We start from the raw sequence: 17,609 nt of genomic DNA on the forward strand, positions 1-17,609 counted from the left end.
TGTTTGTGTTTTTATGGAGGGGCAATATCTACAAACTAAAAGTCTTTTACCGACGGAGATCACATTATCCCTGATGGACATAGGCTTATTTTTATCCCGGAAAAGCGCCAAGTTAACGCATTAAACAGACGAATTTGTAGACAACAGCTAGTCAAGCTTCTGTAGATTTGACAACGCCGATAGACAGTTCGACATCTCTTTCACACATCGCCCACACGATATGGCAGCCAAAATAAAAGCTAAAAACGTTTACTAAACTGTACTGCCTCGTTACGGTGGCGGCGCCATGGCTGTAAAATATTCCACTTATGGCGTTCATAATGGACATGGGTGAAAATATACCAAATGTGTTGAATAGTTTCTCTTGTGACGCAATTATGAACGTGGGTGTGTCTAATATCAACCTACTTAACCTTTTCTGTGACACCAATAAGATCTGCATTTAGGTAACATCAATAGGTATAAGTATATTAATTAGTGAAGTTTGCATCAGCTTTGACATAGACAAATGTCCTAAATTTAGGATGTTGGGCCTTAGGAGGATAAAGTTGATGTTTTATAAATTTAGAACCTAATTGCAGATAAGTTACAGTGTGTACCTTTATACATTAATTTATATATTAATAACCATAATTAAATATTTCAACAACTTTGAAAAGTTTCAGTGTGTACCTATATACATTTTATATTAATAACCATAATTAAATATTTCAACAACTTTCAAAACAAAATTACCTTAATATCAACAAACCTTTACATTGTTTACATCTAAATGTACCTAAACCAAACATCAAATTATTAGCTATCAAATTCAATAAACAGTATTACAAATCCATTCAATTCACTAATTAGTTACCAAGCTAGCGCAGCTGCTGTAAGCTCAGTTATGCTTTGTTAACAGACATTAAATTAACTTAGTTTGCAGACCCACCCTCACCCCAGTCCTTTGAACAGCTACCTACATGAACCTATGTACCTATAGACTACACTAGACTATTAACCCCTCTAGCGGGAAGTAAAAACAAAGTGCAGTCAGGTTGAGTTTAAAAGTTGGACCATGTTTAACAAGTTGTTAACCATACAGGACTGTCTGGCAAAAGTTACATTGTAATATAGCTATTTTTTTCGCGCAACAAAATGTTTTATACAATCTACACTATTGGTCTTATATAGATACCCAACCCACGGGTTAGAAGTAAATAAAAGTAGAGCTTTAGTAGATTATAGTACTCTCCAATGAAATATATCCATTTTGGACCCCCTATTTGTTTGACCAGTTAAATAAATCACAGACTGAGCTGACCGAAAAATAACATGGCTTTTTAGCCGTATACCTGTGGTCACTTTTTTAAAGCTCACATGTAATTTTTATTTATCTTATCATAAGTTCTGTGAGTAGTTCTGTGTAGGTATATACTTACGCTTAGTGATGTATATTGTATTATGCTATTTGACTTGAGTTACCCAGGCACCTTGAATATGTGCTAATCATTTTAATTATCATGTTTTAGGTGGTATCTTTTTGTAGTAATTAGTAAAGGAAAATATGTTAATGAAGTAGGTATGTAGTCACCTACATGAATATCTGATACATCCTAGTGGCCCTAGAAATAGTCATATCAGATTATTCATGCATGCTTTGTTTTTGTTGTATCAGATGATGACTGAACCTATAGTAGGTAGGTATTTATTTATATGTATTTATCCGAATTCGGTGTTGCTATTAAATTTGTCCTTAACTGAATAAAATTTGATAATATTATGATGACGCGGATAACCCAAGATAAAAATAGCTTATCAAAATTTGGACTGAAAAATCCTCGAACATTACGTTGAATACAAGACTTCTTCCAACATTCGTAAATACCTACATCTCGGTTTAAATCTAGATATAATAATAATCATCTGGAATAATGAGAGTATCGTATGATCGCCGAAGCACGGCTGACCGCTTTCGATAAAAAAAAACTTGCCGACGGATGAATTGATATCGTGACACCAATAAGAATTTATAGCGTACCTACCTGGTAAATAAGAATAATTTAACAGGAACATACTATCGTTATCTTATACTTAGATAATAGTGACAAAATGCGATGCATTGCTTGGCGTTTATTTTTATTCGTAGAAAGCAAACCGTTATCGCATCGCTGCCGCTTTTGTAACCGATCGATTCACCGAATCGCATCTAGTGCCGGCATCGGCATCGACAAACCAAACAAAAATAACATAATCACGCCCGTAAGTCTTCCAATACACTACCGATGACATAAACAGCGCGAGAAATGAAATAATAAACCCAAATACCACACAAATGCAACAAGATTTATTTATAAATGCAACTTACCAGCAACAACTGTATCACTCAAGTCAAATTTCACTGGTTTTGGAAACTCTCTCAGCTTGCGTCCACTAAGTTTTAATTCACCACTTAAGTAAGCATCTTCTAGAATTCTTTCTAATGATTTTGTTAACTGACTGTGAATATTACTTTGACCGTTCATATTTACATTCACACACGGCCCTAACACGGCCATATTCCTTCAAACTAAAACCCAACTGACTGAACTGACAAAGGAAAATAAGATGTGTTGTCTCTGGTATTACAATCGCACCAACATAACGTCAAATCCTAAGATACACCTCACTTCATGCTAAACAATTTAAAGTAGAGTTTACATAGTAGTACAATATGAAGTATTGTAATTGGCTAAGTAAAGTTTTTTGGAGAGGCGCTAATTATATTTTTTTTGATAGTCGACGTCTTAATAATCGAGGAACTGAAGCTCTTTTATTTTTATTTCCTCTTATTAATTAGAAATATTTTTTTAAGTGGTCGATATGACGTCTGTGAGATTGAAATGGCAGAACCGTTGAGGGCTCAGTACTTAGTAGAAACAGTAAAAAAAACGAAGTCAACTGTCACTGCTGTCACTGTCAAGTAGAATCTAACCTAAAACCATTTTATTTGCTTTGCGATTTGGTGCGATCAGTGTGTTTTTTGTTTGGATATTTTTTTACGACCTCAGCCCAAACTCTGGACTTTTGAATTTGCCACATCTCTCCACGACCTTTGCACGATAATTAATTTGACCACTATTGGATATTTTCGATGACTATTTTGGCTCTGTTTCTTAGACAACGTTATCTTGCATTCTCGGCCACCCTTGGCTTGACATTTGGACTGTCTTACGAGTAAATTCGAATCACAGTATCCCTACAATGGATTAAGACGACTCCGACAGTATTCGAGTTGACAGTTTTCCGACAGAAATGTTCTCTAATGCTTTGGTCTATGAAATACAGACGAGATTTTCCGAACTCGGCGTATTTATGCATCCTAGTCTTTACAAGCGACTTGGTGCAAGTCAGCTTCATCTTCCACTGCAAGTTGCTCATCAACAACATCATTATACGAACCCTCTAGCCCTTCAACATCAAACACAGCAAAGGAGAGAGGCAACCTTAACAAAGAACCACTACCACAGACTGGTTTAAAATCCATACTAATCCATACTTCCATACTATCCATACTTCCATACTAATATTATAAATGCGAAAGTAACTCTGTCTGTCTGTCTGTCTGTCTGTCTGTTACGCTTTCACGCCTAAACCGCTGAACCGATTTGATGAAATTTGGTACAGACATAGAATAGACCTTGGGAAAGAACATAGGCTATCTTTTTTCCAGAAAAAAAGGCTTTAAGGGTTAAAATAGGGGATGAAAGTTTATAAGGTGGAAGTTCGTCGTTGTCGAAGATAAAATCATGAAACTTGGCTTTTAGGCTCTTAAAAAGAAATAAATCGAACTTTGTTTGAGCTTTTTTGAAAATTTGACCTGTGAGGGGGTGAAATAGGGGATGAAAAATTTATATGGAAATAGAAATAGAAATAAAATTTATTATTATAACTGAAGGAAAGGAAGGGAAGGTCGTCATTATCGAAGATAAAGCGATGAATCTTTCTTAAACTTGCCATTTCGGCACGAGATAAGAAGTAAATAGATATTTGTTCGCGCGTTTTTTTATTTCTTCCTGTGAGGGGGTGAAATAGGGATGAAAGTTTATATGGAAGATCGTCATTGTCGAAGATAATCAATGGTTCTCTATGAAACTTGGCAATTGGGCACGTGATAAGAAATAAATATATATTTGTTAGCGCGTTTTTCAAATTCTTCCTGTGAGGGGGTGAAATAGGAGATGAAACTTTTATATGGAAGATCGTCGTTGTCGAAGATAAATCGATGGTTTTCATGAAACTTGGCATTTGGGCACGTCATAAGAGATAAATAGATATTTATTAGCGCGTTTTTATAATTCTTCCTGTGAGGGGTGAAATAGAGGATGAATCTTTATATGGAAGATCGTCATTGTCGATAGATCTTTATGAAACTTGGAATTTGGGCACTTATAAGAAATAAATGGATATTTGTTCAAGCGATTTTGAAAATTTTACCTTTGAGGTGATGTTAGCAGAGGGGATGATACAGTGTTAGTAGAGCCTTCTAAGCTCAAGCAAAATGTACCCAATGTGGGGTCATTTTAGATGGCCTATTGACATAGACAGTCAGACATGAAAAATTATAATTTTCAGATTTTTCTTATTTATTGAGCTATAAGAGCTACCTTTATGCAAAATTCCAAGTTTCCAGGACAGCCGGAAGTACCCTATTACTTTTTCTGTTAAGGCGTGACTGTAGCTTTTAATTGCCTTGACTTAGAAGTTTGATTTTTTCACAGCTTTCGGGCCTATTGACCTGAGTTTAGGGTTTGAATTTCAACTCGATACCGATACTCCGCTTTACAAGATAAAGGGTCTTGACAAATAGACGGACGGACGGACGGACAGCAAAGTGATCCTATAAGGGTTCCATTTTTTCTTCTTGAGCTGCGGAACCCTAAAAAACGTTTGTTCCGGCTTTTTTCAAATTTCGACCTATTTACTTGAAAATATGGGGATGAAATTTCTTAAGGAATTCCAAACAAATTACTATACGTATATTTATCGGAAATATGTGTAGCTATGCTTAGTAAAAATGCCGTCTTAATTATAATGCTACCCTCCTAACTTACAATAAAGGACGTTAGGTGTCAAGAGTTCACTATGAAGAATTAAGTAAACATTTTATGTTGGCAGGGTAGAATACACGTCGTATTGCTAAAATGTGGCTTCCCGCAAAATATTTATGATTTACCAAAGAACATGCATGAATGGATGGATGGATGGATGGATGGATGGATGGAAAAACAAAAAAAAATAGTTTAGGTATATTTATAGCAATGGTATATTTATACATTATTTTCAGTAAACCGTAGAAGTTTCTATGTGCTAATTATTGGCAAAATAGGTATCCTAAATAAATTAAATACTTCCCAAAGTTACTATTCCACGCGGACGAAGTCGCGGGCAAAAGCTAGTTTAATAATATGTCAGGCATTACTACGGCAAATAATACGTGAATGACCCGTATATTTTATTTTCTAGTTCTTTCATATTTTCGCGATGAACATACACGCAAGGTACAACCGCTTCTGTATATTGTACAATAACAACATCCAAATGAGATACTGCATTGCTGCTATATATGCCTGTAGTGTGGTCATTTTAATTTTTTGATACTGTCCGTAAAAATCATACGTGTGTTCCGGCTTGCTTGTCTATGACCGAAAAATCGGGAAAAATCACGAACTTCATGTGTCATAGTAGCCACAACCTACATAAAATGCTGGTTGACAGCTGTCTGAGTAACCTCAAAATCAAACTCGGGCCATAGAACTATCCTGTGATATTTTATTTAAGTTATCTATCAGTTAAAAAATGACTATCCTAAACGTTTTGAAATTCGCAAATGCAGTTAAGAGTGCACACAAGCCGAGTCACACCCAAATTGAGGTAAACCTGAATTGCTGTAAAAGTTTAAATTCCTCGCACTTGCTATTAGATTTTTACGTAATTCTCAGCTTTTAGCTGTAAGTTTACTGTAAATTAGAATCGAAAAATTTAATAATGTTTGATATCACCAGTTGATAGGTTTTAATTTATACTATTGCCACTGCTAATAAATTTCAACCATCGAGACTCTGTACGCGGTATACGCGTATCGATTTTTCTGGTCTTTCGATCTCATTCCCATGTGACTGGGAGATAATTGCCTAAATTTCATTTAATTGCGAATACATACATTTTTTTGCATACGAAGTAGAAGAACAGGCTTTATTAACTCTTGTTGTGAATAATTATAATTTTTCATCAATGGCAATTTCTTTTTATTACTATCCTTTATAAAACAATGAAAATAGATAAAAATATCAAATTAATTTGCCACTAATGCTCTATTACTCGCACCATAAGACAATAAATTAAGTTATTTTTCATTTTGGATGTGTTTTCTCCAACTATATAAATACAATTATTTTTACATAGAAATTGAGACAACTTTTAAATAAATAATTTATACATAGGCAAGGTTCCAAAATTTCTCGTAGTTCCTTTTCTGAATAGCAAAGCTAACTCATTGTGCGAGGAAGCTGTCAGCTCTTTAGTCCTCTGTGACATCTACTAACCTTACTCCCTATAGATAGTTCTACAAGCATTTCAACTGATATCACTTTACTGTCACTTAGTGAGGAATGAGTCAGGTAGAATGGAAGGATTTTTATGCAAACAATATGGTGTGCATGCTTTATGGCTTATCAGACACACCATTATTATGCAACGATTCACCAATGCTATGCTTTTTAAGGATGAGAAATTAAGTATTTTTAAGAAAAGGACAAAAGTTTGGCTTGCAGAAAAATGATTTTATTGCATCCATGATTATTTAAGAATGACATCTATTTAATATTTAATTGAGAATAAATTACACTTAAGCTAGGTTAAGGTGTCTTCTTAACTGTAAACTTTTGAATATCTGACATTTAATTTAATTTGACATTCTAAAAAAAGTGTATTAAATAATTTTTAAATAGGTCTATCAATTTTGGACATTTAATATTGCTTCTTAAGGGGCAACCCGAGGTTTTCATTGAGTTTTGACAAGTTTTGAATCATAGGAACTTTTGCACTACAGATAGAATTATAAGTCAAACGGCTATCGGTTCTCCAATATTTTATCTCTCTTTTTGAATACTTTATTTTGTATGATTTTTTAAACGTTGTCTGAAAAAAAAAACACATTTCATATCTCTATTGACCTGAAAGACCTAACATATACAAAATCTACATATTTGGGTTCGTGTTTGACGTCTAAAAACTGGTTGAGGGTTTTCATTTGAAACTAGTTAACACAAAAGTTATGGCCAGAAAACCAGTTGTTTGACCTAAAATTGTTCAACTTTGATGCCAATTATCTCGAAGACAATGAACTTTGAAGTAAATATGGGATACTATATTGCTTAAAGCCGTTGTTGTTAATATAATAAGCTACAAAAAACATTAGAAAACTAGGGAATTCAGATTGAAGGTCATTGGGGCATGGGATCCCCTTATGTAATAATTTAATTTTATATATTCAATTTGTATCGAGTTTAATGTGTGTACTCCTGAAAAGGAAGGGTTTGGTGAAAACTATATTTGTACAACTATACCTGTAATTAACTGTTACCTGAGTTCCACGCACAATAAATGATTATTATTTTTCAATTAGGTACAATTAATTAAAATGTCTTGCTTATGGTCTCTGATTTCTTCAATATATGAACCAGTAATGCTCATAGAACTACCCTAATAACGTTTGAACCACTTTTACTTGGCTGACCCAGTACAGGATGGCTCAGTTTCAGCTACCAGCCATGATTTTAAACATTTTAATATTCACCTTAATATTCAATAGCAATAGGTATAAATGGTTATTGCTTTCACAGAAATTTTCATCATACGTCAAATATGCAGAACACAAGGCTTTGGAAAAAATTAGAAACATTGGTATCTCCGCTCATATAGACTCTGGCAAGACTACCCTCACGGAGCGAATATTGTTCTACACTGGCAGAATAGACTCCATGCATGAGGTAATTATATTCCCTTTTTTTATAATAGGAAGGAAAAAAAAGTTCTTCAGCTGATGAAGTTCTAAATCTGGCCCTATTGCCAGTAATTTTTATGCTCTATGTCAGCAGATCATAGCCTTATTGAGTGGCGACCCAAAGTACAAATATTTGATGTTTGCAACCCTAAAAATACCTTTAAAATTGACGTCATTTTTAAAAGTACGATGTAAATTTATTTAAGTAATTACATATACAACAAGCATTGAATTAATAAAACTACCTATCTTAAACTTAAAATACTTACATAAAATAAAAATAAAAAATATAAATAAACATTACCTACTTATTTATTTATTTTACCATATGCTTTGTTTTGAGAATTCCCAGGATCCATCGCAAAAACGCCCGCGATCCGAATTTGAATCGCCATCCGAGGTTAAAAAACGTTACCTTATCCCCTATATGCTGTATTATATTGACTCAGGTTAAAAAAAAATGTTACAGGTAAAAGGCAAAGACAATGTAGGAGCAGTCATGGACTCCATGGAGCTTGAGAGGCAACGAGGCATCACCATCCAGTCAGCAGCGACATACACCATCTGGAAGGACCATAACATTAACATCATAGACACACCGGGCCATGTAGATTTTACCGTTGAGGTTGAGAGAGCATTAAGAGTGTTGGACGGAGCTGTCTTGGTGTTGTGTGCTGTCGGGGGTGTCCAAAGTCAGACTTTGACTGTGAACAGACAGATGAAGAGATACAACGTGCCTTGCTTGGCTTTTATTAATAAGCTGGACAGACTGGGGGCCAATCCTGATAGGTATGTTTTATGTTTAACTGTTATCTGCGACTTCGTTTGTGAAGAATTCATTTATCGCGCGTCATTTTCCGGGATAAAAACTATCCAATGTTTTGTTCAGGGTCTCAAACTATCTCCATACCAAATTTCATTAAAATCGGTTCATCGGTTTTAGTGCGAAGAGTTACTTTCGCATTTATTAAGTAAGTATTAGGTGAAAGAGCTTCACTCAGATTAAAACCCAAAAGTTCATATTCCCAGAGATAAGCCAAGTAAGATTGTTTACGAAAACAATCAGAAAACAAATTATGTAGAATAACACATACATATTTGATTTTGTTTGCTTACTTTCAGAGTACTAAAGCAATTGCGATCCAAAATGAACCACAATGCAGCATTCCTCCACCTTCCCATTGGTCTAGAGAAAGATTGTCAAGGCATCCTGGAGCTTATTGAAGAGCGAGCTGTATACTTCGATGGTGACTTTGGCGAGAAGGTCCGATATGACGAGGTGCCTAAGGACAGGAGGGCGGAAGTGCAAGAGAGGAGGCACGAGCTGATTGAGCATCTGTCAAATGTTGATGAGACTTTGGGTTAGTTTTTATCTAACATTTAAGAGAGTGTGCATGCATGTGTGCGTGTGTTTACTCCCTCACGCTAGAATGGCTGAACATTATGATTGGTATTAGGTATGCAATGCAGAATATAGAAGCCGCAGCAGCAGCAGGGAAGCAGGTATGCAATGCAGATGACTGATATGCTACTTTTTGTCCCGATATTCCAACTGGATCAGGATAAAAATCCCAAAGATTTCAATGCTACGATTAGGCTTTTTCATTTGCAACATTAATGGAATTCATGACATGATTTTTGGGAATTCTAATGAGAATTCTCAGTTCAATCAAACCACGAATTTTCCCTGGAATTCTCAATAGAAATAATGAAGTATTCCCTGATAAAAATAAGCTAAGTCTTTCTCTGCATCTAAAGCTATCTCCATACCAAATTTCATCTAAGCTGGTTAAATTTAAATGGTTTACCTATACATTAAGCAGTAACAGAGAGACAGTTACTTTTACATTTTTATTGTTAGTATATGGATTAAATTATGTAATTTTTTAAAATTTCAGGAGAACTATTCCTCGAAGAAAAAACACCAACCGTTGCTGACATAAAGAAAGCAGTACGCAGCACGGCTCTAAAACGTACATTCACCCCAGTCTTGCTAGGAACAGCACTAAAGAACCGGGGCGTCCAACCACTCCTCGATGCCGTATTGGAATATCTACCACACCCCGGACAAGTGGAAAATACAGCTATAATCAACGAGGCAAATGGAGAGGGAGAAACGATCATTTTGGATCCCGCTAGAGACGGAAAAAAACCTTTTGTGGGGCTGGCGTTCAAATTAGAAGTGAGCAAGTTCGGGCAGCTCACTTATTTGAGATGCTACCAGGGTATGCTGAAGAGGGGGGACAATATATTCAATGCTAGGACTGGGAAGAAGGTATGTGGTTTAATAGTACATTACTGCAGAGACTGCGAAATAGGGGATTGCCGGCCGAGTAGTTATAGATGGCCGAGTGTTGACGAGGCCATCTAGCGATACGAGGCCGACAATCCCTGTTCGCGGACGAGGCTTGTATAGTGCTTTTCTCAAGTATTTAAATCCAAGGAAATAATACCTGTCATGATGATGAACTCATATCGACAACAATAACACTTATTTTAATTAAAAACCACTCGTTTTAGGTATGTCGTAGAAGTATTCGTTTTTTTTTCTATTCCCGCCAAAATACTCTTTTTCAACAATTGTTTTTGTAAGCTGTTCCGGTTAATGTTTTTGCCACCAAATCTTAAGATGATTTTATTTATTAAAAAAATTACGATATCTTATTAATTTGTTATTTTAATATCTTGAATACCTGATTTAATCTAAATAAATAATCGAGTCAAATCAGAGATTAAACACAAATTTTATTTTTCTTAATTGGCAGTATGCCGTAGATAGTCAATAAAACAAATAAAACCCAGTGAAACAAAACAAAAGACAATCTCTTTGCTGGCCATGGCCGGCAATGTTGTATGAAATTCCATTACTATGCTCTAATTTGAAATTAGAACGAATCTTCAATAAGTGCTATACAATGACGTACTTGGCGTTCTATGATCACGAAGATAAGGACGACATTTCCTTGGATGTTTTGAGAAAAGTAACTAACTTCATCTCAAGTGTGGATTGGGACCTTCAGACACATCATTAAATTTCTTCGCAGATGTGTAGGTAGATACCTGCGCGATGTTTTCCTTACCGTAAAGCTCGTGGTCAATTCAAAGAAACTCAGAGTTTCGAGCCGGGCCTCAAACCCAGGGCCCTCTGCTACTAGCTACTGCCTATGTATTGCAGTATAATTAATAATGTCATTACATTTCGGCACTTTTTTATCTTTCCATTGTACTGTCAAGGACTTTAGTTCATAATGGATGAGCCACCATGGGACCCTTATCAAAGGAAAAGTCATTACGATTTTCCTTATTAATTAATGCGATGTCACTATGACGTTTACTGTGAAATGGTTCCATGGTGGCTCATGAATTAAAGTCCTTGACCATGCTCTTAGTGTCTACTCATGTTTTTGATATCCTGTCAATCATTCAAAGTTTAACTGGAAGAGATCCCTTTAAGGGATCTTATTAGATGTAAAAAGGCGAACTTATCCCTTATCCCTGTTTTCTGTTAATTACATCTGTTTTTAAGTTAAAATACAATACATTTGCTACAAATATTCACAAATCTTTTTACTCCTATCTTTATGTTCATAAAGTAAAAGTTACCCTTTTTTACTTCTTATCTTATAATTCGCAGGTAAAAATTTCCCGTTTAGTGCGCATGCACTCTAGCAACATGGAAGAAGTGTCGGAAGTGTTCGCGGGCGACATATTCGCGCTCTTCGGTGTAGATTGTGCGTCCGGTGATACGTTCGTTAACGACGGCAAGCTAGAACTGTCGATGGAATCTATACACGTGCCGGACCCCGTCGTTTCGATGGCTATACGGCCGAAGAATAGCAAAGATCGGGATAATTTCTCGAAGGCTGTTGCTAGGTAAGTTTGGGAATATAAAGGATTTACACTGCACGACATGCTGAGTCGGCGCCTTTTCGCGGCTGTGCCGTGACAACTTAATTTAAATATTTAACAATTTGAATCGTTTGTTTATGTAGAATTGTCATGGCATGTTTGTGAATAAAGTATTTTATCTATCTATCTACCACTACCACTAGATTTTTCTTATTCACATGTATTTAGTTAACACAGTCAACTTACTGGAAGTAACATTTTGTATATATTTTTTGATTTAGCCAAAAGGTTTATTACCAGAATGTTTCTATCGATGAACTGAGCCATCTGTCAAAGTTAACGTAGATCAAGAATAAGTTTTGTTAAAAATTTCATTTTTAATACAAGCTTCTTTTGCTGACTGGACTTGCGTTGTCATCCAAACTACATTTCCGTACCAAATTTCAAGTAGCTGCCATTAACTGTTGAGGAGTTCCGTCTTGAGGAGACAACCCAGGCTGTACTATCAGGATGTCACTGTCAGATTATTGTATTGTCACCAGATTTATTTAGGTATGCCAAATTTCAAGTCAATCCGATCGCAGGAAGTGGAGCAATTTTAGCTTCCAAGATTTGACCCAAATAAACGGGGCAAGCTTAACAAAACTTTGTAATAAAAAAAAACACGGTGTCGTTTGAAACTTATTGGCATGTTTTTATTCAGTTTTTTAAATGTCAGTGTATTTTTCCACAGATTTACCAAAGAAGACCCCACATTCCAATTCCGCTACGACGGCGACAACAAGGAGACGATCGTGTCTGGTATGGGCGAGTTGCATTTGGAGATATATGCTCAGAGGATGGAGAGGGAATACAACTGCCCCGTGGAACTGGGGAAGCCTAAGGTCGCTTTCAGGTATGGCGTAGTGTGAATAAGGTCTCTATCGAAATTTAGAAAAGTTTCTATCCAATTTTTGTATTTATCTAGTATACTAGCGTTTACCTGCGGCGTCGCACGCGTAAATCATTAGATACAGCAGTTGAATTGAAATTGATTTTAATTCTCGTGGGAATTCCCTAAAATTACATCGTGGTTTTCATTGACGTTAAATTAAAACACCCATATCAATTCATTGAATCTAAACCCAGCGGTTGTTATTTCGAGATTTTATCCCTATCCCGTGGAATATGAGGTTAAAAGTAACTATGTTATTTCCAGATGTCAGCTTTCTAAATACCAAATTTCAGACTCAGCCAGCGTATTAGTCAGACTCCCTAAATCATAAAAAGTAGCTAATGTGTTATCAGATTCCAGCTATACAATATCAAATACATGATCAACATGGTTATTATTGGAACTTTATATCCCGTGAGAATATCGGGATAAAAAGTGCTAGTTTATTCCAGACGTCCAGCTATCTACATACCAAATTTCATGACTCTAAGCCCAGCGGTTATTAGTTAGAGATTTTACCCTATATCGTCGGAATATCGGATAAAAAGTATCCTATGTTTTAATCCAGGTTATAAACTAACTTTTGCCAAATTTTCATCAAATCCGTCCAGCCGTTTTCAGCGTGAAGAAGTAACAAACATACACTACTCACAAACTCACTCACTCACTCACACTCATCACAAACTTCACATTTATAATATTAAGTAGGATTACAATAACTCTATTTATTTATTTATTTTGGGATATCTGGAACAGATATTGCTATGGGAGTTTTTCGGGGCAAAACAACGATCTAGTTTGGTCCTTAAACCTACACCCCTATGTGCAAAATTAATGTCTCCGACTTTGCGGTAATATTTGGAATTCAAATGGATATCTTGGCAATATCGGGATGAAAAGTAGCTTATGCTTTATTCGAAACGTCCAGCTACGTGCCAAATTTATCCAATAAATTGTAACAAATACCTACGCACGCACGCACGCATACAATATACAGATCCAGTGAATATAATGTTTTTCCATCGACTCGTATTTGCTGGATAGCTCGTACTGTACTGAACCGAAGTACTGTTGAAGATAATTGAGAAAGCATGATAAATTGCTTTCTCAGTTAGCTTCAGTAAACTAGTTGAGTAGGCAAGATAAATATGAACTTTTCCGGCAAAATACGATGGCAAAATGTTGGCGAACTTTCGCATTTATAATTAGTGGAAATAAAAGTGGTACATATATGCTGACCAGTGTATTTCGTCTGCAGAGAAACAATGATGTCGCCTTGCTCATTTGATTACCTGCACAAGAAGCAGTCGGGGGGCGCCGGGCAGTTCGCGCGTGTCAGCGGCATCATGGAGCCTCTGCCTCCTCACCAGAACACCAGTATGTGTTGTCTACGGGTCTACTTTATTTCTTATAAAGTTCAATGGGCATTTTACTTGGTCTGTGTAAAAACGTTTTTCACTACATGCATAATTTCGTTTGCCTGCTATCAAAAAAAAAAACAAAATCTGTAGTATAATTTGCTCAGAAATGGTCAACTTCACGAGATTGTTATAAAATAAACCTAAACCAACCTAAATCCACACTATAAAAAAATCGTCTAAATTGTTTTACTTAGTGCATATATTGCATTCCAGATTTATGTACCTGCTTAGTGCATTTTTCATCGTTTTTAATCGGAAATGTTCGTATTATTCTTGATCTCTCAATTAATTTCAGTATCCATCGTACAGTACAGTTTTCATGTGCCCTCGCGTTCTTTATAAAGGACCAATTAACACTAAGAATAACGGCCGAATGTACTTTATAAAGTAGAAATTTTTCATTCAGTAGAGAATTTTAAGATTGTTGAAATAATAACCAAAATGCAAAGCTGGTGAACCACGTCTGTTAAAAAAAGTTAGGACTGGATAGAGTTCCATGTTAGATATGAAAATGTCACTCATTTAATACAATAATTGATTGACACTTCAGGTACCGTCGTATTCCGATTGAGATCCAACTTTTCCCGATTTAAAATCATTTGCACTACATCTGTATATCAAATGAACCATTATGTATCAAAATTGTTAACCACGGAAATTTTCCCCAAAAGTGCTCTCACGAAGCTTTCCCGCAATCCCCTAATCCCCCGAAATCTCTTCCAGTGCTCGAGTTTGTAGACGAGACAGTCGGCACAAACATCCCTAAGCAGTTCGTCCCCGGCGTGGAGCGTGGCTTCCTCGACACGTGCCAGAAAGGCTACCTCACTGGGCACAAGATATCTGGCGTCAAGTTCCGGCTACAAGATGGCGCGCATCACATCGTGGACTCGAGCGAACTGGCGTTCTTCTTGGCGGCGAAAGGAGCGGTCAAAGATGGTGAGGTTCTTTGTATTCTGGGGTAGAGGATGATGGGGAATGATTAAAAAAAACTGAGGTATAGTACAGAATCTGTTGTAGCTGACATCTGCACAGATGAAGTAACCTAATTAAATTATTTTTTAACCCCACCCGACGCAAAAAAGAAGGGTGCTTGACGCCAATGTCTGTACGTCTGTCTGTTTCTGGCATCGTAGCTGTCAAACGAATGGGCCGATTTCGAAGACTTTTTTTAATGTGAAAGTGTGTTGCTTTGCGGTGGTTTTTAGCTATGTTTCATTACAAACGCTTCAGCCATTTTCGAGATATTGAATTTTGAAGTGACAATGTTGGGGGTTTTTCAACTTTCTAAATTAGGTTATTTCGTACAAGCTTTTATTTAACTTCACCTCATACATTTATTTTTTATCTTCAAGTTAATTTTTGGTCCACTCTTTGGTCAGATTGACTTGAAATTCGGAATGTTGGTATAGCAAGTAGGTTGGATGACAATGCAAGTACAGTCAAAGAAAAGGCTGTATTAAAAGTAAAATATTGACCTCTATTTCACAGATGCTAACTGCAAAAGAGGCCGAAGATGTTACCTTCTTCATTAGATATTTGCGTAGTTTTTATTAAATAATTGATTATTTTACTCCATAAAATTGTTGTCATTCTTAATGCAAAAAAAAAACTTTTCAGTTTTCGAAGAAGGCGCTTGGCAAGTCCTAGAGCCCATCATGTACGTTGAAGTGACGATGCCAGAAGAGTTCCACGGCACTGTCATCGGGCAACTGAACAAGCGTGGTGGCATCATCACAGGCAACGAAGGATCAGAAGGCTGGACCACTGTGTACGCTGAAGTTCCGCTGAATAACATGTTTGGGTACGCCGGGGAACTAAGGTGAGTCCTTGGCCATCTGTTTTATGTATTTACATATATATGGTATGTGTATGTATGTATACAGGGTGGAAAGTTGAGATGGCGCAGCAAGGGCAGCTACTGGATCCCTTGCTGCTACGCGAAAATGCTCTTAGGAGACCTTTACTAACTTTTTGAGTGATGACAAACGACATTCACAGATTTACGATAAAATGTACAGTCAGCGAGAAAATCGACAGATTTGACTTTTTTTATGCCAATCGTGATCCTATAAGGATTAAAACACTCTGAGAACGGAACTAAAAGTACTGAACCCCATAATCAAAGAAAACTTTCCATACAGTTCGTAGGGTACTAATTTGCAAAGTGAAACTTTCGCATGTTGTTTTTTTACGAATATGAATCCTTTATGCTTAAAGAAAATGAAACAGTATGTAGACAACTAAAAACTGAACATTTTAACTAAAGTTAGTGTCTTAACCCAGTATTGCTGCCCCATCCCATCTCAACTTTCCATGGCAGACACTCTACGGTGGTATGCACGTCAATGCATATTATCCTACTGCTTTGCACAGTCTTAGGCTTTCTAGGGCTTGTAAAGTCAAGATAAAAATAAAAACACCTTTATGCCGCTGACAATAAGACCAGGGTTAACATACGGTGTATTTAACGTTATGGTTTACGCTATATTTTTAAGAATTTCGATATTGTACTTAGATTTATATTCACGCTGCTCGTCCAATGCTAATCGGAAAAGTAATACCTAAGGCAGGCCTTTTCAACCTTTTGGTTTTAACGGCACATTTCTCGTTCATCAGTTTCACGGCACGCCAGTGAAAAATAGCCAAGTGCGAGTTGGACTGCCGCGTAGAGTAAATAAACGGTTCCGTATGTATAGTATACCCATAATATGTTTAACAACGGACAGCGGAGGCTAATTAATAGGGTCTCGTTGACACTTTTTGTACGAATCGTATACATTTCGCGGCGATCGCGGCACACCTGAAAATATACGTGGCACACCGGTTGAAAGCCTCTCTGACCTAAGGACTGGATCAACAATTTACCTAACGTTTTTGTTTTTTTATAGATCTGTAACGCAAGGCAAAGGAGAGTTCAGTATGGAGTACAGCCGGTATTCCCCTTGCCTGCCCGACGTACAAGAACAGCTGATCAGGAAATATCAAGAAGAAATGGGCATTCTTCCCGACAAAAAGAAAAATAAAAACTAACCGCCTTTAGAATAATATACTCGTTTAGTTACTATTTTGTAAGAAAAATAAATTTTATTTATTAATTTACATATTGGTTTTATTTGGAAGTGAATATCTACTTGGATTAAATTTTATCGAGTCTCACAAAATGTAGTGTACCTAGTCGAGGAAATCTTAATCATGTACCAGAGTGGAACTTTTTTGCTCCTAATATAAGTATAATCCCAGTATAATAGTTGATATCCCATAAATTTGCCAAAGAAATCATAGTTAAATTTATGATGAAACGGTTCCATCCTGGTACGTGATTCAGTCGACTGTACATTTTTACAACGCCATCTATTTCAAACATTGTTAGCCGTAATCTACT

The 17,609-nt window shown here is 36.3% G+C and overlaps 1 protein-coding gene across 1 annotated transcript; it reads left to right on the forward strand.

Annotated features, from left to right (window-relative positions):
- Positions 1-5,719: 5,719 nt before the first annotated feature.
- On the forward strand, positions 5,720-17,326 carry LOC141426423 (elongation factor G, mitochondrial-like). The gene is made up of 11 exons (XM_074085307.1): positions 5,720-5,892; positions 7,863-8,009; positions 8,493-8,812; positions 9,146-9,384; positions 9,922-10,298; positions 11,658-11,896; positions 12,606-12,767; positions 14,065-14,183; positions 14,951-15,163; positions 15,845-16,046; positions 17,116-17,326. The coding sequence occupies exons 1-11, from the start codon at positions 5,818-5,820 to the stop codon at positions 17,255-17,257; spliced, it is 2,235 nt and encodes a 744-aa protein (XP_073941408.1). The 5' UTR covers positions 5,720-5,817; the 3' UTR covers positions 17,258-17,326.
- The last annotated feature ends 283 nt before the right edge of the window (positions 17,327-17,609 follow it).

Source organism: Choristoneura fumiferana, chromosome 3 (genome assembly GCF_025370935.1).
Source record: "Choristoneura fumiferana chromosome 3, NRCan_CFum_1, whole genome shotgun sequence".
NCBI classification, from domain to species: Eukaryota; Metazoa; Arthropoda; class Insecta; order Lepidoptera; family Tortricidae; genus Choristoneura; species Choristoneura fumiferana.